This window comes from Prenolepis imparis, unplaced genomic scaffold (assembly GCF_030444845.1).
Source record: "Prenolepis imparis isolate NDT839.2.m4 unplaced genomic scaffold, iyPreImpa1.0 SCAF_6, whole genome shotgun sequence".
NCBI classification, from domain to species: domain Eukaryota; kingdom Metazoa; phylum Arthropoda; class Insecta; order Hymenoptera; family Formicidae; genus Prenolepis; species Prenolepis imparis.
Window position 1 is genome coordinate 18,283,956 of NW_028141164.1, and position 22,036 is coordinate 18,305,991.

The window sequence follows — 22,036 nt, forward strand, 5'->3', positions numbered from 1 at the left end:
ATAGCACTTTAAGGAAAGAATCTTTTTTAATATTATAATAGTTTGCAGATTTAACAACAGAAAATATTGTACTACATTGTACTGTTTAACATACATAAAAATCTTATCTGGTATAAAATTTTTCTATTAACTGTAATACATTTTGTAATCTTATATCTATTACAACAATCTCTTCATAATACTGTAAATTCTTTCATAGTTTGGAATATTACCGGAATCTTTTTTTCAAAACTAAATTATTGCTTAACATACTAATAAAAAAGACTAAAAGTTTAGCCACATATATTATAACAAAATTTGCATATAAATGTACTTAAACTGTATTTTCTTAGTTATATTTTAAAACCAAATTACAAGAAACTTAATTTTATCATGTTAATTGTATAAAATTTATGCAAAAAACTCTTTTATTAAGCACGTTAATATATTTAAAAATAAAATAAAAATTTATAAATTTTTTATCTAAATATTTTTGATTTAAGTAATTTTATACTTCTAGTTATTATTATTTTGAGAATATTTAATAATAATTTATATTTAAATTTATATTAAAAATATTTCTGGGAAGATAATATATTATAAAAATTAATTAAATCTTTGGAATTTTTGTTTTACCACTTATAATATTATGAAGCCATGTCTTTATCTGCGGCACTGTGCGTTTTTGTAGACATGAATGTTTTTGTCTTAAAGTCTCAATATCTCTTCCAGATGGTAAGCGTGATTTTTCTATTTCTTGAGAAAAATCTGTTAATATTATTTGAATTTCTTTTTGCGTCCATCGCTTCCTTTTAGTTGGCCCAAATGGTGATGCTAGCAATTATATTATTAATTTATTGAATAACTTAGTACAACTAATTATTATATAAGAAACATATGTATAATTTATAAAATAAAATATTAGTAATATAAAATGTTTTCTTAATATGCAGTCCAAAATCAAATGCAGGAAAGATTATTAGCACATTCTTGAAATCATTTTAAAATAAAAATCTTATGATATTAAAATCTTTAGGCTAAAATAGTTTTTAAATGAGAAGCATTTAAAGTCATTCAATCATCTTTACTATTGTACGATGTACAGTTGACTGAATAGCGCAATGACTAGCTAACTTTTAATGTTTTAAAACTTATTATAGCCTCGATATTTTGTTATAGGATTTTCATCTCAAAATGATTTCAAGAATATGCTAGTAACATTTGATACGTTTACTCTGGGACACTTTGCATATTAAAATAATGTTAAAGTTATTAGTTAAGATAAATATTAAAGAAAAAGTTATCATTTTAGTAATTGTAATAATTACAGTTACTATTTTTTTATAGAAAGAGAGCTATTATATATTATTAATATATTATAAATGTAACAGAAATTACAAAATAAAAATTTTATTATATAATGCAAAAAATTATTTAAAATATATGCTTACTGCTTCGTTTTTTCTTAGGTGTTTTTGATGATGGTATATTATTGTTAATTTCAATATCATCAAAATGAGAGGATTCAGATGAGTCATTTAAATTCTCAGAAATAAGATTTTGCTCAATTTCTCCATCTTCATTGTCATTTTCCTCATTAAAAATAGCTAGATTTAGAAGTCGGGAGAATCTTGGAATATCTAATTCAGGAATTGACTGTCGATAATGCGATTTGTGTATGCTTTTATCATGACCCATAAAGTTTGCCAACTCTGTAACTTCCGATTCTGAAAGATTAAGTGTGATGCATTTTGTGGCAATATGTTTTCGTAGTTTGGTGCCTCGTAAAGTAAGAGGTTTTGCTGCTCCACATTTTGAAGAATAGTCTCGCATAAGAATGCACGCTTTCAAATGCTTATATCGATGTTTATCGTATCCAGGAATGCCAAAAAGGTAAGGGTTTTCTGATTTTATTTTTGCATTTAATCTATGTTGCAGTAATAATTCGATGCAATCTTGTAATTGTGAATGCAACAATACGGGAACTGTACGACCTAGTTTACCTCTAATATCAAATGTAACGAATTTTTTAATAGCCTAATGCAACAAACAGAAAAAAATACATAAAAGAAAAATTATTATAGAATAAATATAATAAAAGTATTTTAAATTTTATGCATTAAAATTAATAAAATATAAATAATTTAAAGGAAGAAAAATATAAATTATTAGATATAAAATATATTTTAACGCAATAATTTATTTATTTAATAATTATTAAAATAATATTACCTCTTTTCCAGCCTCTGATAATGAACTGTACACTTCGGAATCTGTGTGTTCTCCTACACTTTTATAACATTTGTAATCTTCTATTAGAACTTTTTCTATTTCACCTGCTCTTCTTCTGTTATAAACTTGCATAGAAATAAGCGTAATTTTTAATAATTCTAACCATGTACTGTAATTATAAGATTTAATAAGCTCACTATACAATATGTTTCTTTCTTCTTTTAAATAATTATATAATTTCTGTATATCCTCCATATTTGGTAATTCAATTTTATTATGTCTTTTATTTTGCGTTACAGTTTCCTCTGCTATTTTATTTATTGTTGCTCCATAATCTTCTTCTAAAAGTTTCAAGAAATTTTCTACCTTTCTTAAACCCTCATTATCATCTTTTTTTATATATTCAGTACATAATATGTTTCCTAATTTTTTTAAGAGCGTACCAAGTCGTGTAGCGACAGACGGTGTTTTAAATTTATTAGTATCAGGATTAAATTGAGCTACATCTTTAGCAGCTAAAATGCATGAATCATAATTGCATGGTTGATATATTGAGGCAAAATTAGTGATATTTGAATTAAATTTCTTAATAGAAATTAAGTAACGACCTAAAAGTCTTAATTCTGCTCTTATCATATCATGGTGGCGTTGATTCCTAAATTTATTACATAATTTATTTGCGCGAAGTATCACTAACTCATCATATCTTATTATTCTACACACATTGTCATCTCTCATAATTGGGAAGATTACTTTTCTAACCATATCACTGGCTTTAGTGTGTATCCGTGCTTGTACTTTTCTACCAAGTACCATAACATGTCTGCCAATACTTCTTTTGTTGCAATTTTGAAAGTGATGTCTTACATTATTTTTTGTATAAAAGCCCTTACACTTTGGGCAACAAATATATTCTGATGCAGGTTTGTTAATTTTCGAAGGTCTCCGAGATACTATCAATTCTCCTGTATTAAACTGCGAACTAGTATTATATATAAAATTACTTTCTTTTCTAATAGTCTCTATGATGGCCTTTCTTTCTGAATTACCTAAGAAAAATAATATAAAAATAAAAGAAAAATAATATAAACATTTTTTAATAAAGATATGTATAATGCAACATTTGATTCAAAATGATGTGTATAGATTATTATATATTATATTTACCTTTAGGAAGCAAAATAAATTTTTTTACCTCTTCCTCATTTTTATGGACAGTCTCTAAGTGTCGTGCGAATTTAGTTTGTAATTTTTTGCAATACTTGCAAAAATATTTTTTATTTTGTCCTTTCTCTTGAGATTTAAGCACAATAAGATTTGTATCATCACAATTTGCTTTTTCTTCATAAGTATATTTCGAGGTATTAAGACTATCATTTGTAGTATTAGACTTTTCATTTTTATCAAAGCTTTCAGAAATAGAAATATTTGATTCATCATCTGAATCATTGGAAACATCATAATCTGGATCATTATTGTAATCCTCACTGTCTTCATAAATATTGTCTGAAATCAAAATGTATAATTTTTGATGTAATACGTAATGAATATACATTAATGTGTTATATTAATGTATAATAGATATATATATATATTAATGTGTAATAGATATATATATATATATATTATTTTCAATATCAATAATTATATCAAAGATACAAAAGAGAAAAATAGAATACTTAGAATACTTAAAATACTTAAAAATAAATTTCAAAACTATTATATATGCTATATGTTTATAGAGAGCTTTCTATAATATTATTAAAGTTATGAAACTTTTTAATTGTAATTATTTATAAACAGATACCTTATAAGTTCTTCAAAAAGTTCAATAAAATAAAGAATTTAATCTAATTTATTAAATTATCTGTTTGATTAATTTATCTTTATTTATAGTTCTTAAGGATTTTTTAAAGATTTTGCTTGTGTATCTAATATCAAAACTTTGGCATGACATTATATAACAAAATATACATATAACTATACATATTAATCTATTAATAATACATTATATTAAAATAACCATATTATGTTCGTTATAAAATTATATGTAACAACGTTTAATTTGGAAGCAAATAGATATAAATTGTATTGTTACCTTGTTGGTTAACTGTTGTTATTTGACAAAGTTTTAAAGTTTTATTTTGAATATTGTCTTCTGCAACATTAGAATTAATACCTACGAGAATAAATCATAATAGATTAACTAGTACATACATACTAGATTAACTAATTAGCAATTATTTTTTAACTATAATAATTAAATAAAAGAAGTTTCTCTCTCACACATATACACACTCTCTTGTATAAATTCATTATATCCATATAATTTATGTGACATATGACCACTAGTTTACATAAAAACAATTAAATTATTATACAATACTTTACCATTGGAGTCATTTATTATTTCTGTCACTTCATTATATTGAGCATTTATTTCTGCTAAAGTAATAAAAGATGAATTCAATATATGTTCCAAAGAGATATCCTCGTTCATAGAAAAATTAATATTTAAATCTAAAAAATAATTAAAATTCATGATAAATTTGCTTGTAAATTAAAATATTTAATTAATATTGTAATATTAATTAAGCAAGTTAACTTCAAAATTAAAATAATAAACTGAATATGAATTATAAATATTATTTTGTAGATAGGCTGTTTCTTGTTTATTTAAAATTTAAAATTTCCAAAAATTTATTCAAAAATACAATTGTAACAAAATTAGTATTATTATTATCAAAAATGGATATAGAATATTTATATTTATATGTAATAATGCTTATCATGCAGTTAAACATAACATTTCAATATTTAAATTAGTTATATTACCTGTATTATCAATTGTTTTATCATTTAGTATTTCAAAAAGATTAGTTTGAGAAATACTTGGTTGAACATCTAAAAAAAGAACTAATTATACCAAATAATGTTATTATTTTTCTGTGCATGTCATTTTTATGAAGAAATAAGTTTATATAAACATGAATCAAAACGCATACCTTGTTGATTACTTTTTTCTGGAGATATTTCAGAAATATTTGGTTGAATATCTAATAAAGGAACTATAATTATTCCAAATGATTGATAATTAATATTTTTATGAAAAGAATATTAAATAAAAGATAGATAAATATCTCAACTACATACTACTTTTCTACGCATATTACTTTTATGAAGACATAAGTTTATATAAATATGGATATCAAAGCGCATACCTTGTTGATTACTTTTTTCTAGAGATATTTCAGAAATATTTGGTTGAATATCTAAAAAAGGAACTATAATTATTCGAAATGATTGATAATTAATATTTTTATAAAAAGAATATTAAATAAAAGATAGGTAAATATCTCAGCTACATACTACTTTTCTACGCATATTACTTTTATGAAGAAATAAGTTTATATAAACATGGATCAAAGCACACACCTTGATTACTTTTTTCTGGAGATATTTCAGAAATACTTAGTTGAATATCTAAAAAAGGAACTATAATTATTCTAAATGATTGATAATTAATATTTTATGAAAAAATACTAAATAAAAGATAGCTAAATATCTCAGCTACGTATTGCTTTTCTACGCATATTACTTTTATGAAGATATAAGTTTATATAAACATGGATATCAAAGCGCATACCTTGTTGATTACTTTTTGCTAGAGATATTTCAGAAATATTTGGTTGAATATCTAAAAAAGGAACTATAATTATTCCAAATGATTGATAATTAATATTTTTATAAAAAGAATATTAAATAAAAGATAGGTAAATATCTCAGCTACATACTACTTTTCTACGCATATTACTTTTATGAAGAAATAAGTTTATATAAATATGGATCAAAGCACACACCTTGATTACTTTTTTCTGGAGATATTTCAGAAATACTTAGTTGAATATCTAAAAAAGAAACTATAATTATTCTAAATGATTGATAATTAATATTTTATGAAAAAATACTAAATAAAAGATAGCTAAATATCTCAGCTACGTATTGCTTTTCTACGCATATTACTTTTATAAAGAAATAAGTTTATATAAACATGAATATCAAAACGCATACCTTGTTGATTGCTTTTTTCTGTATTTCTTAACAAATTAGTATCAAAATCTAAAAAATAATTTATATATTTTTAGAAGAAATAAAATTGATATAAAAAATAATATATTGATATAAAACTTTTTGTCACCTTCATTACTTTCCATAGAACTTGAAGTGATACTTAAGTCGATTCGTTTTAAATATATTTTTGGTATATTATTCCTCAGATTTTTAGCAATTTCTTCAAGAGCCATATAACTTTCTTAAAACAATATTTGTATACAAAATTATTACTTAACAAGTATTACCCAGTAAGTAACAGTAATATAACCTCAATGTTATAATTTCTCACTAACTGTTACATAGATAGAAGGCATATTACATTGTTGCAGTTACAATAATAGTCAGTAGAAAATTATAACATAGATGTTATGTTATTATTTAGTATTTAATGTAATTTAGTTAGTATTTAATGTTTACTGGATACATAGATATAATTACATATATAAAATTTTACATAATTTTATCTACTTACTACTAGATATTATCCATCCTCTGGTTTTTCTTTTTTTTTACGCATTATTTTATAATTATTTTTATTTTTGCTCAAAGAATACATTGTGTAACACTGTGTCTCACAAATTAAAAGAGGATATTTTACTATCTATTTCTTAGGCTGCATTCAGAAACTACACTCAAAACACAGTGACAGCTATAACGCGGCAACACTTGCTACGCGGCAAAAAACGATGCGATAGTCAATCAACTTACAATTTTTCCATAAGTATTTATTCTTCTAAGATCGACACTTAGGCCCGTATTCATAGTCCGTTCTTATATTTAAAATCGTCTTAAGACCTCGTTCAACCAATCAAATGGCCGCATAGCATCTCTTGATTGATTGAACGATGTCTTAAGACGATCTTAAATATAAGAACGGATTATGAATACGGGCCTTAATGAGTTATTAGAAGTTCGTAAGGTCTTAATGAATTATTTAAATCATATGGATGTATGAAAAGCAAAAGTATTAAAAGATCTGGCGCAAATGATAGGTTTATATTATATATACAGTAAAATGGTAGTTTGCAGATCAATTAGTTTTTAACAAAAAAATATCAAAATGTTTAAATATTGATCTTATTTTAAAACATCTTTAATTATTCTTCTTTAAAACATACTAAAATTATAATTTTTACTTAATCATTTATTTATATTTGCAAAGATGTCTAACGGCAGTTTTAAAAACATATATAGCAAAGTTGACTAAAAGACTATATATTTACTTTATATAAGATTAACCAAGTAATTAGTACTGTAACTAAATTGTTTATAAATATATACAACATATATAAAGCTTATCTTTTAAATAATAACAACTAAATGTATTTAGTATAAAATTTTTATATTTATTGGCAATTTTAAGGACTTTATATAAAGAAATTAAAGAATGGTAGTTTTTAGGACAGTTCCTAAAAATGCCGATAAACATATATGGCTTTCAGGACTGACTTGAAAACCACCAAGAGTTCTCAAAACTGCCGATGCATTCTAAAAATCGTCCCGAAAGCTACCTCTTGACATACATATATATATATATATATATATATAGGTATATATATATGGTTATACATGCGCAGGTACGTATAATGCATATATTTTGTATGCATAGGCTTTGTTATTATAAATTATTTTTCTTCTGTTTGAGCGTTATTTTTCCTAAATATTGAAAAAGAGAAAGAAATAAAGTTATAGCGTTAATATATATAATATAATTCAATGAAATAAAAAATGTGCGTGCGTGCGTGTGTGCCTGTGTGTGTGTGTGTGTGTGTGTGTGTGTGTGTGTGTGTGTGTGTGTGTAATATACATACATTTCTCTTTGGGTTCTCAAAAGAGCTTGAGCTAACCATTTAGAAATAAATAGTGCAAATTCGGCATCTGTCACCTGACTAAATAGTGTGTGTAATCTCACAGCTTCTGTAAAATAAGGATATCATTTTAATTATTAAATATATTTGCTAATATACAAAAGGCGATTAAATGTCTAAAATATAGTATATATCTAGTATATCTTTCATAAAAATATAAAACTTAAAAGAAAACTTACGTATAATTATTTTCGCAAGAATTAAATCTTTGAATATAAGTTTTCCTTTCATTCCAGCCCAACTGAAAGCACAGCTAAAGCATTCACCATAATTTTTTTAACAATATTGTTTATCATAATATTCATAGTATTTTCGCCAACGAGCGTTAAAGTGTTTAGCTGAAAAAATTAATAAATTTATAAATAAATAATTCATAAATAAATAATTCATGAATAATATGAAACCAGTAATGATTGTACGTGATGAATTAAAATGCATGATCTCGTAAAAGATGTATTTTAGAAAAAAATGTTTGGGATAAAAATTTTAGGATTTAAAAAATATCTTTTTTTCTACAGATCTTATCACATTGATCTTGGATGGCGTTACCAAGATCAGGGCAAGATTATTTTGAATTTTTAAAATAGAACCACTATATTTTTTAATATAAATCGATTTCTCGCAATATTCTGTATAAAAAATTATGAGGGTAACATGGTCAAAAAGTGAATATAGTTCACAAGATATTTCATTATTTATGTAAGATTATATCGAATTAAAGAACAAGATATCTAGTAAACTTTACTTTTTGACCATCCTACTCTTATTTTTTCTTCAAATCCATAAAGAATATTCTCCATTCTTTCCATTTTATATAAAATTTTGTTCAATTTAAACAAAGTTTGTTTTTGGAACTCTAAAACAAACAATTTTTTTATTAAAATGTTGCATTTGTATTAAAGTAATAACAACAATAACAATAACGCAATGTCTATTAATTTTGATTGATAATATTTAGTTTTTTCACTTACCACGGGTAGAAGAATCTTCTTTAACAAAATTCTTTTGTATAGAATCCGTGACATCTTTGTCTGAAAGCTACAAAAACAGTAACATTTATTCGTTATAAAAATGGCATTTATAGATGTTAGTATTTTTAGAAAACTTACTGCATTAATAAATATATTTTTTTCGTGTGCTACATTTTCAATAGGCTGCATAATTTTCTCCTGTACTGTATTGGAAACATATGTTTCTATTTTTGGAAAATTAGGGAGTTTTTTATTTTGTACTCGATTTTCTTTATTTGCGACCGGCATTAATTCCTCGTCCTCCGAAGAAGAGGACAATTTTCGTTTTGCTTTTAAACGTCTCCTTTTTTTGTCCCGTTCTTTTATTTCTTCAGATGACATATCGGAATTATCCACGTTGGATGTGTCCTGAGCTAATATTAATTTTTCCATACTTTTCTCATAGGTACCTAAATGATTTAACATAGTCATAGTATATAGAATGTTTCATTATAATTTCCCCAGGCAAATATTTCTGAAATTAAACGAAATACGAAAAAAAGTTTAAACAAAAGTTGTAGGATTTTGAAGAGGAAAGAAGTTAGTGCTATTGAATTTTTTCCTAAAAGGCGATTTTCAAGATCATTTGAAAATCATTTAATGTTTTTTTTTTTTAATGGAACTACCTAAATTTTTTTATATAAATCAATTCCTCGTAATATTCCTCGCAATATCTCGTAAATTATTCACTTTTTGGCCATCTTACACTTATAACTTCTTGTAGTTAATATTGCGAGGAATCTATTTATATAAAATATTTAAAGTAGTTCCATTTAAAAAATGTTAAAATAGTCTTCAAATAACCTCGAAAATCACCTTTTAGGAATAAATCAGTAGCTTTAACTTCTCTTTCCTTCTCCAAATATTACAATTTTTATCTAAATCTTTTTTTTGTATTTCGCTTTTATGGCATGTATAATTTCAAAGATATTTGGGGAAATTAAAATAAATTTAATTTCCTGGAGAAATTAAAATACCCTGTATAATAATAGAAATAAGCTAACACACACACACAATTTTTAACTCATTTACTCATCTGCTACTTATTATTAACTCATTTGCGCTTCCAAAAATTCTTTTTATTGGTAATTCTTCCCAGTCACACTGCTCTTTAGGCATTTCTTTTGTTATAATAGCTTTATTGATCCGAAATTGTGTTTTAAAATGAGTGGGCCAAATACATGTTTTCTTTGTAGTATTAAGCCATACTTCAGGTATTATTTGTAGCCCGTCCGAAAACTCCACAATCATAAATTTTTTATTGACGTCCACCATACTTATAAGTAATGTTGAGTTTGCTTCTTCAATCTTTGGATATAGCCTACGTTTGTTTTCTACTAGCAGTACTAAAAATCTATAATATACGTAATGTAAACTATAGATTTCCAGTACTGCCAGTAGGAAACAAACGCAGCCATATACATATTGTAATATTGTAAGAAATATACCCTAAGAACGTAGGTTTAAAAAATGTCCATAGGACATCTTTAAAAAAAAATGTCCACAGGACATCTTTTGAACCTGCGTTCTGTTGGGGTAGTCATGTCAACGCACGAAACTATTTTAAATGAATTAGAGGAAATATTACAAACATATTAGGTTCATTCCCGTAAGGAATTTTTCAGGCTTTACATTTTAATTCTGTAACAGGATAGGAATAAATATTATCATTTATTGTCATTATTTTAATGCTAAGGTCGTCAGAATTGCAAGGTAATTCATATAAACTTTTCACATAATTAAAGTTTTTTGCCTATTAAATAAATATCACCATTGTTGCTTTTAACTATATTAAGAATACATAAACCACTTAAAAAAAAAAACAATTATCACTATCCTTTTTACAATTTATATTTAACTCTTTACTTGACAACTGATAATACTGTGATTGAATATCGTAAATATCTTCAGATATTGGCCCATTTTTATGTAAATTCGTACATGAATATAATTGATGATTACTAATATTATTTTCTGATGCTATAGAAAAAACATTTTCAATTTCACTATATCTTCTGATTAATTGTTGAAGTGGCTTTTCATTTTTTCTTATTGATCTTTTTATTGATGACATAAAATTTTCGAAACGGAATGCGCTAAAATTATCTAGTGGACCAAAGGTTCTTACATCAGAACATAAATGCAAAAGATTATGAACATTATGTGAGACATACTGCTTACCATATAATATTTCAAAAGAAATAACAAAATTACTGAGCAAAGCTTCAGCATAATTTATAAATCTATCATCTTGACACAGTCTTGGACTCGTAAGTATCGTTACAGCTACGTGAAGGGTAATGAAATTATTGTATATATCTCTTTTTAATATGTTTTTTAATATAACTGGTCCTGTATATAAAAGAAAGTTTCTAAATTCCACGGCTTTCCACAATTTGACGTCTTTCAAAGATCTAGGCTTTCTAACAAATTCGTTTGGTGTAGAATTTCTAATTGAAATTAATAAATGTGATATTTTATTGATTGATCTTGAATTTAAACGTACAGAGAATGAGCCTTTTATCCAAAGAAGTATCATTTTCTTAATAACTCCCAAACACAAAAGGTGCATATAGTCTAATGGAGTATGTGATATAGGTAAAAATTGTGGAATATTATTTAAGATAGAGTATTCCGTTTGAAAATCTTTATAGCCGTTAACAGCGAATAATTCATCTGTTCTTAAATGACACGGAAATGTTGTATTTGGAAAACAAGTTCTACCATGTATATATTTCCCTTTAATTATACATTTTGTACAACTATAAAATCCAGTGTGGCCTTTTATACACAAAGCGAACGCTTTTGCTGGTGCATCACATATTAAACCAAATAATTTAATTTCTATTACTTTATCATTTTCGCGATAACCTTCATTTATCAAACGAGTTAAGTCATTTACTAAGCTTTCTAGAAAAACATTAGAATCTCGAGGTTTTTCATATCCGAAATAAGTTCCAACAAGATACACTGTATTATCGGTCATATTAGAACACAAAATAGGCCATAATGTAGCATGTGATGATTTTCTTAACGGAAGGCCATCAATATTTATAAGTAAATCAATAGATTTTATATCATCACATTTTAATATCATTTTTCTAATAACATTATCAAGACCCCAATGAAAATATTCTTCTTCACATACTCTCATTATATCAGTTTGTCGTGGTGTTTGTAATAAGGTTCGCATTTGTGATGGAAAGTTACAAGATGTATACTTCTGTAAGATTTTTAATAATGCATTACATGCATTTTGAGGGACATTATATGAAACAGCCCATGTAGCTACAGCGTTTTTAAACTCTGTATCAATGTCTCTAGTCTTGTCGGTAGTAACGCTATATAAATTATAATCATTATCTCTTGTAATATTAGTCTCACATTGTTCATAATTATTTGCATATTCATTGCTTGAAGACAAAATTTCATTATCAATATTAACAACGGTGCTATTTATATCAAATACGTCATGGTTCTTATTGTTAACAATTTTAACTACTTCATCTGAATCAGAAAAATCTTCAATACATGTTTGCTTGTTTTGAACATCCCGCAATATCAATATTCGTTTTATCATAAACAATTCTTCTAATATGACGTTTCGATAGAGAACATTTTCTTTTTCGTACGTTGCTATTACTTACAATATTACTTACAATATTACTTACAATAAAAAAAAAATATATTTTTATCTAAAATAAAAAATTACAAAAAATTTAAACCAAATATACATATAAATGACATAAATATATAATACACATAATACATATAATACATAAGACATAAATATAAGACATAAATATACATATAAATGCAATATATAAAATATATAAATATACAAGATATCCAGTAAAAATTGTGCTAATAACGCTCGTGACCAGGTAGAGCACAGTAAACTGAACAGAAAAGTCTTATACCATTTTGCTAAATTCACAATAATTATAACGTTATCAATTAAAATATCAGCCAACGAGCGCGTGGAAAGGCAGGAATCGATAGGCATCCATACCGGTCTATTCTATTGTCTATTATGCCTATCGATTCCGGTCTACCGCTTTCCACGTGCTCATTGACTTACAAGGGGAGGTCGCGGTTGACTCTTCACCGATTTTGATCTCCTTTGGTATGGTGAATCTACATCGAAAAAAAGTTGCTCCGTGTTCGAGCTTTTCGTCCAATGCGCCTTGTAAAAAAAAATTTTTTTTTCCCGAAGTTTAGAGAAATTGTCAGGTTCGTTACGAGGCCTAAAGAAAGACACACTTTCGATCGGTGCCGCTAGTGCAGCGGCAGAGCACAAGAATAGTAATCCCGGGATCCCAGGTTCTCAGAACTTTGGGCTGTCATAATTTTTTTTTTTTTTTTTTTTTTTTAATAACGTATTATTTATTATGATAAATAAATATTCGGCATATTTTTATCGTTAGTTATGCATATATCTCTTTATATATTTAAAATTAATAAAATGATCGTAATATAAATAAAATATTTTTATAGAGAAATATTTTTAGAAATATTTTTACTTTTTAAAGATTTATACATTTTTTCAAATTTTCTTTAATCTAATAATGTTAGAATACACACTTTTCATAGCTTTACAAAATTTAATTTATTACTCATTATTATTTTTTGCTTCAATATGTAATAAATATGTCATAAATATATAAGTAAGATATTTTCTAACCGACCTTCTAGAACCCTTATTAGTAGACAGGATCAGACGACCCTCTCCTCTCCCTCCAACGTTCCTTACACTTTCACAACCAGCGGTTTCATCCAGCGGTTCACAGCAGGTAGAAAATCCGAATTTTGTAAAGCTATGAAAAGTGTGTATTCTAACATTATTAGATTAAAGAAAATTTGAAAAAATGTATAAATCTTTAAAAAGTAAAAATATTTCTAAAAATATTTCTCTATAAAAATATTTTATTTATATTACGATCATTTTATTAATTTTAAATATATAAAGAGATATATGCATAACTAACGATAAAAATATGCCGAATATTTATTTATCATAATAAATAATACATATTATTAAAAAAAAAAAAAAAAAAAAAAAAATTATGACAGCCCAAAGTTCTGAACCTGGGATCCCAGATTACTATTCTTGTGCTCTGCCGCTGCACTAGCGGCACCGATCGAAAGTGTGTCTTTCTTTAGGCCTCGTAACGAACCTGACAATTTCTCTAAACTTCGGGAAAAAAAAATTTTTTTTTACAAGGCGCATTGGACGAAAAGCTCGAACACGGAGTAACTTTTTTTCGATGTAGATTCACCATACCAAAGGAGATCAAAATCGGTGAAGAGTCAACCGCGACCTCCCCTTGTTAGATATTTTAATTGATAACGTAATAGTTATTGCGAATTTAGAAAAATGATATAAGATTTTTCTGCTCAGTTTACTGTGCTCTACCTGCTCATGAGCGTTATTGGTACAATCTTTACTGGACACCCTGTATAAATGAGTAATCAAATATACAGGAAGCGCGGAAAGTTCCGGAACGGTTTAATATTTCGGAAAGGAAGCACTTTACAAACAAATATTTCAGACAGAAATTGTAATGCTTATAAGAACCCATTTAGCAGTTTGAACGATTTGATCTTATATGGCATTGCCAAGGTCATATAAAGATCTTGAATTTTTTAAATGTAACTACTATATTTTTTTTATATAAATCGATTCCTCACAATATTCTGTATAAAAAGTTATAAGGGTAGGATGGCCAGAAAGTGAATAGTTTATGAATATTTTATATTTATACTTATATTTAGTTTATAAATATTTAATATTTTATACTTTACTTTTTTATAATCTAACATAAACTGAAATATCTCGTAAAATATTTATTTTCTGATGGTTTTACCTTTATACTTTTATGCATAAAATAATCAGAAGAATCGATTGGTAAAGAAAAACAGACAGTTGTTTTTAAGAAAAATATGTATGTAGTTGTTAGTTACAAATTACATATTTTATCTTAAAAACAACTGTCTGTTTTCCTTTATCAATCGATTTCTCTCATTATTTTGTGCATAAAAGTATTGAGGTAAGATCATTGGGAAATGAATATTTATGAGATATTTCATAGTTTATATTAGATTATGTCAAATTAAAGAATTTTGTGAGGAATCGATTTATATAAAAAAAATATAATGGTTCAATTTAAAAAATTTAAGATATTCTTGATGACTTGAACAATGCTATCTAAAATCAAACCGTTCAAATCACTAAATATATAGGTTCTCTCTCTTAAACTCTACACAATTTTTCTGTCTAAAACATTTTTTTATAAAATGCTTTTTGTCAAAATACTAAACCGTTTTTGTTAACTTTTTGCGCACTGTATAAATATATAAATAAATAATTGTAATTTAATTGCTCAACAAAAGTTAACATAAATGTACCTAGCAAATACAGATATACATAAAATAAAGTAGTTGAAATTGTGCACAAACATTTGTTAGTCTTCTTTTACATATAAATCCTGCAGAATTACACATTTTTCATAGCGATGCAAGATCTATGAGATACAATCATTGTAAAAATCGACACATAGGCTCTTTCAGTTTATAGAAGAAGAAACTTATTAAAATTTTATTAAAAATTAATAAAATTTATAAAAATTTTAAATACGTTAATTTTATAAATGAATAAGTTTTTTATAAATTTTATTAAAATTTTTAATAAAATTTTTATAAAATTTTTTTAAAAGAATGCGTGTCAATTTTTACAATGATTGTATTCAACAAATCTTGCATCGCTGGGAAAAATGTGTAACTTTGTAGGATTCATATGTAGAAAAAAAGTGTATATCGGAACATGCCCAAAATATGATGTTTCAGAGATTAAGTATTATTATCATTATTCCATATAAAATTTCACAAAAAAACGGAAGTAGAAATTAGTAATTTCAAAGTAATCTCAAAGTAAATTAGTAATCTCAACTTTAGCTAAAACAGAATGTCTTCAAATCTTGTAAAAAAATTCCCTGAGAATTTCCTGATCTTTCATGTATTTTCGTTGAAAATTTCAAATAAAATAAAAAAGTAGATGCAGCTTTTTAAAATAAGTTTTTTTTGTGTTCGTTTTTTAATGTTTTCTATTCATTGCAATTGCAAAGTTATTAAAAGTGCAGTTTTTCTAGCATTTAATATTGATTTATTAATTGTAAAATTAATTTAGACAAACAATTTAACAAATTTTCAAGGTTGAACAAAATTTTCTAAGAATACTAAGTTTTCAAGATTTTTCCCAAGAGTATACTCTATAAAAAGAATGATTTTACTTACCTATATTTTGACAAGATAATTGTGTATTTTGTATCGTTGCATAGCCTGTGAGCTCAGATATTCTAATTCCGTCTTTATAATTTATCTTTCAACCTTGGACACAGAATTCCTTTTCCAATGCCTTTGTATAATAATTATTTTTATCTGAAAAAAATTACAATAAAGATTATTAATTACGAAAAGAAGGAAGTAGAAATCAGAAAATCAGATTATTTCAAAGTATAATAATTGATCTTGGCTAAAAAGAATCATTTTACTTACTAGTCTATATATTTGCGCAAGATAATTTTCATATATATTACTGCACAGCCAATGTATATCACGCAATATATATCTTTTCTGATATCTTTGTTATATTTTTAACAAGAGAAAGTTACAATAAAAATTATTAATTACAAAAAGGAGAAAGTATAGAAATTAGAATCTCTAACAGCACACATATAAAAATGTTCCAGCAGGGTGTTCTCTGAATGTCTTTCAAACATCTTTCGAATATGCTGTTAGAGATATATCAATATAAACTTCAAAGTAATAAAATAGACTAAATAAATTGGTTAAAAAGAATTATTTTACTTACTATTCTATATTTACACAAGATAATTATCACTTTATCCTTTTTTATCACTGATGCGCACCCATATTACAGAGAGATTTATGTGCATATCACAGAGCAGATATCACTTCCTTCTTTAATGCGTTCGTATAATAATAAAGTATTCAGATAAAGTATTTTTATCTGAAAAAAATTACAATAAAATTATTAATTACAAAAAAAGTAAAAATTAGAAAATTAGAAAACCTCAAAGTATAATAATCGTCTTTGGCTAAAAAGATGAATAATTTTACTTACCTATTCTAAATATTTGCACACTCTGTAAATCTATAATTGTTATCTTTATACATATATAAAACGCACAACTATTATATAATTATTAAATATTATTAAATTAAATTTACACAATCAGTGTCCGGGCCAGCACGCACTAACATAACACAACACACAACCAGTGAAATTGGCGGGATTTCTTCCCGCGCATGCGCGGTAACGCGGTAGTGACGGCGGCAGTGAATACATTCCAATGTTTCATACGATAAATAGCAATCATGTGTGTATATTTGATGTATATTTGGCTGTTCTTCCGAATGGGACACTTCGAGTTGAGGGTAGCCCTTTTGCGTACTGAAAGTAGATACCAAAATAACGTATTATATAAAATTTCAGTCGCGGAAAATTATTTTTTCAAATGTTTTTATTTAAAAGTTTTCTTTAAAAATTTTCTTTAAAAAAATTGGATACCGCATGTGCGAAGATCCACGCGCTGCCTACCGGCGTGGAGGGTGCGGGAGGGGGGGCCGAAGGCCCCCCTTGCACCCCCCCCCCCGTGTGTGTGGGAGTGTGTGTGTGTGTGTGTGTGTGTACATACGTTTCTGATATGTGTGGATCTGTCCAATGGCGTGGAGCCCCCCCGAAGGGGGGGGGGGGCGAAACTCACTGCATTCACGCATGTACTTTGCAAGTTTCATTTATTTTTAATTAATTTTTAATTCTTTTTTTTTCCAAACTTTAACCAAGGTTAACCAGACTTTATCCAAAAACACAAACTGATAATTACAAAGTATTCTCTGCTTTAACCAAAAACACAAACTGTTAATTATAAAGTATTAATACTGTTATTGAGTTTAATTGAGGTTTTACTTTTAGGTAAAAACTGTTGAAAAAATGATTTGCCGCGGCTAAAATTTTATATATTATGTTGTTATGGTATCTACTTTCAATACACTAAAGGGCTGTTCCGAATTCGAAGTGTCCCATTCGGAAGAATATCCCTTTTATAATAATAATAATATTAATATTAATATATAATAATTCTTTTATAATAATATTCTTAATATAGATGGAAAGAGGAATTATTCTAAAGTAAACTATATATTTTTTTAATATTTAAAATAATTTTTATTCTTAAAATGAGTATGTGTAATATTGATAATTGTGTGTGTTATTAAAATTAAAAATTTAAATTTAAAATATATATAATAAAAAATATATGATTACTAATAATATGATATAAAATATAAAAATAATATAATATGAATATAAAAATATGAATATAATATAAAATATATAATATGTCTGCGACAAGCAGAGGTGTGACGGCGGCTGCGAGGCAGTGGTGGGTGGCGGTGGCAGCCGGGTGGAACTCCTACATGACAGAAATTTTTATTAAATATATTATTATTTATTTTATTAATCATTTTATTATTTTAATAATTTATAATTGAAAAGAAATACTTACAAGTATTGCACACTGGATACATATTCCGTGTGTATAATTGGTCCAGCGGAGCCTAGCACCCGCTGCACCACTGTCCCAGCAGTTGGTCGAATCGCGCCGTTTTGTGAGTGCGCACGACGTCAACCTCTGCGTAGAGATCTTGCGATCGATAGAAGCACCTCGCACACAGCTTGACACCACCCCATGGACGATAATATATGTGTAACGTACGCATTCTCGTACTATCATCCATGGAGATGATGTCCGCTGTGCATAAGTTGTGCACTCTTGTATCGCGAGTAACGCCGTCGCACTCACTATCACACCCCGAATCGTTATTGGGCTCAATTTCCACATCCGAGCCCACTTCAACGTCCGATCCGTCCTCAACCACCTCATCCACTTCCATCACATCATCATTCATCACATCATCCACCACATCTTCTTTATCCATCACAATTTCTCTATCCATTTTTAAACAGTCTGAAACTTTATGACGGGACACATATTATAATGTTGTTCCCCTCTTGATTATTAATACATCTCTCTTGTTGTAACTGGAGTATCATGTCTCGGCTAGCTCATCACTTTTTAAATCTCCAGAGAACGAAGAAACAGTTTTGTCAGCTATATCTTATTGGGAAAGAAATAATTAAACATAGATTAACAATAAAAATACTTTATTTGTTACAAGCATCGTGAAGAATATCATTTACAGCACAAGTTAATAATTCACAATCAATAAGTGATTCGTTGTCAAACATAGGGCTTTCACGTATCGCCTTTGCAGCATTGCTCGCATCGCGGATATTATCACGTTGTAAAATATTTACAAATTGATTAAATTTTTCAGTAACACTATGCGTATTTTCACACAGCCAGAAATACATATGATCTATACATTTTTCGAAATTGAATAAATATTGTAACGTTGACGGCTTCATATACAAAGTATTAGAAGATAATGTAATTTTTATAATTTTTGAAGTAGACATGTTAACCACTTCAAGTATCAGATCACAAATCCATAGCAGTTTCAATAAGTCGCTCAATATCCGCTTGTTTCTGCATTAGCGATTTCCATGTTTCAATAGGTAATATTATTTGATTGCCTCGATTATCGCCAATAACCAATTCCACATAGGATATGACTCCAACACAAATTCCAATTTCTAAATATTTGTATGATGTTGAGGTCAAGGCGTACCTTCTTCCGAGTATACGGACCGCACGATGAGCACTATAAAAATCATTATTTAAAAATCATTATTTGACAAAAAAAGGTATCGAAACTTACTTGTCACTTGTATTCTTAGGAATTTCTTGTATTGGAACGTAATAATTCATGCTACTTCCGGCGGAGTACATTTTTAAAAGAACCTTTCACATAAGTGATTGATACAATAATAAATCAGTATTACAAGTTTTTAGTGATACAATGCAATGGGGTGGGGATTATTGCTGACGCAATATTATTTTTAACCAATCATCAAAGCGCCGCTGCACGGCCGCGATGACATCATCCTCAACGAAAAATTAGATGTAAAATAATGCAACATATCCAAAATTTCAAGCGCCAATGTATGGCTGCTATGACATCATCCTCAGATGAAATATTAGATATAAAATAATGCAACATATCCAAAATTTCAAGCGCCGATGCACGGCTGCTATGACATCATCCGTACGTGACAAAATCACAATTATCCGATTTGCAATATGTATCACGAGCGCCAATGTACGGCTGCTATGACATCATCCTCAATGAAATATTAGATGTAAAATAATGCAACATATCCAAAATTTCAAATGCCCATGCGCGGCTGCTATGAAATCATTTGTACGTGACAAAATCCCCAATTTTCGATGTACGGCTGCTATCATCTTGAGAAATATTATCATCAAGATGTAAAAGTGTATCGATTTCAAGCGCCGATGCATCAGAGTTGCACGTGACAAAATCGCAAAGTGCATCATACTCGAGTGCCAATGATCTCTACGATTAAATAAAAATCATGGTAAAGAGGTATACTACGTCAGTATCTATGTCAGAGGTTCAGCAAGAGCATCTTGAAAAATGGAAGCAAGTTTAGTGGAGCAATCAGCAAGGGTGAATTCGGTGGAAGAATTCATTGTGTGGGAGCAGCAATGTGATACATACATCGAATCATTGGAAAAACAAAGCCGAATCAAACGCCCACGATTAGCGATCGGAGTTCGACAATCGCTTGTCGCTCAAATTGCTCGTCTGGAAGGGTTGAAAAATTCGGTACGCAGATGTTTTGTACACGCAGGTGCCGGAAGCAGTTCGCGAGACATCGGACTCATATGGCGAGAGATTGATACGGCGTTCGAGAGCCGCATCTTGACTGGTGCGGTAATAAACAGCAATCACATCGAACCTCGTCAATTTCTAGAGGATGCTAAAGACATTGTGATCGAACACGTGCAAAAAGTGTTGCAAAAACATACTAGTGTAAAAGTGAACACTATATTTAATGGCGAGTTTGTGTCAGGCGATAAGCGCGCCAATAAAAGTGTCAACACTAAAAACTATGAAATATTTCGCACCTCCGATTTACGCGAGTGGTACGAACGTTGCGTTATTGAGCCCACGCTAGCATCGTTAGAAGAATTTCAAGAACGCGATAGTGGTTGGGCATTGTCGCGAATAATCAATTTGATTATAAATATAAACAAGTATAATCCAATGCGCGCAGGATGTAACATTAAATTGCCGCGAGAAATAATGAACAAAAGAGCAGTAGTGAACGTGCAATCTAAAGACAATGCGTTTCGCGTGGGCGGTGGTCGCTGTTCCATACCCCGCCGAAAGTCATGTTTATCGGGAATCTTCGTATCCCCATTACACAACAGTGCTGAATCTGCAGGACATTAATTTCCAATGATGTTGAATCAAATAAAAAAGTTTGAACTAGCAAATAACATCTCCATCAACGTGTACAGCATTGAGAATGGTATCATCCCAATACGTCTTTCGGAGCAAAAGAAAGACACATCAACTTGCTGTACGTGCAAGACAGCAACAGCGTTGGACATTTCGCCTGGATCAAGAATCTCTCCAGGCTTGTCAGCTCGCAATTGAGCAAACATGATCACAAGAAACATATCTGCGATCGGTACGTATATTTATTGCAATAAAATTATATATCATAAAATAATTATAAAGTGTTTATAATTGTTATTATCTTTTACAGATGCTTGCAATATTTCGGTTCGGAGGACAAGCTGCAATCACACGCGGTAG

The 22,036-nt window shown here is 27.9% G+C and overlaps 1 protein-coding gene across 1 annotated transcript; it reads right to left on the reverse strand.

Annotated features, from left to right (window-relative positions):
* Nucleotides 1-569: 569 nt before the first annotated feature.
* Nucleotides 570-19,240, reverse strand: LOC145937889 (uncharacterized). Its single transcript, XM_083041249.1, has 10 exons — nt 19,000-19,240; nt 9,425-9,612; nt 9,164-9,230; nt 5,047-5,127; nt 4,603-4,731; nt 4,310-4,366; nt 3,379-3,717; nt 2,212-3,260; nt 1,431-1,706; nt 570-813 (listed from the first exon to the last, which is right to left on the reverse strand). Exons 1-9 carry the CDS (start codon nt 19,238-19,240, stop codon nt 1,620-1,622), a joined length of 2,238 nt encoding a protein of 745 aa, XP_082897375.1. The 3' UTR covers nt 570-813; nt 1,431-1,619.
* Between the last annotated feature and the right edge of the window lie 2,796 nt (nt 19,241-22,036).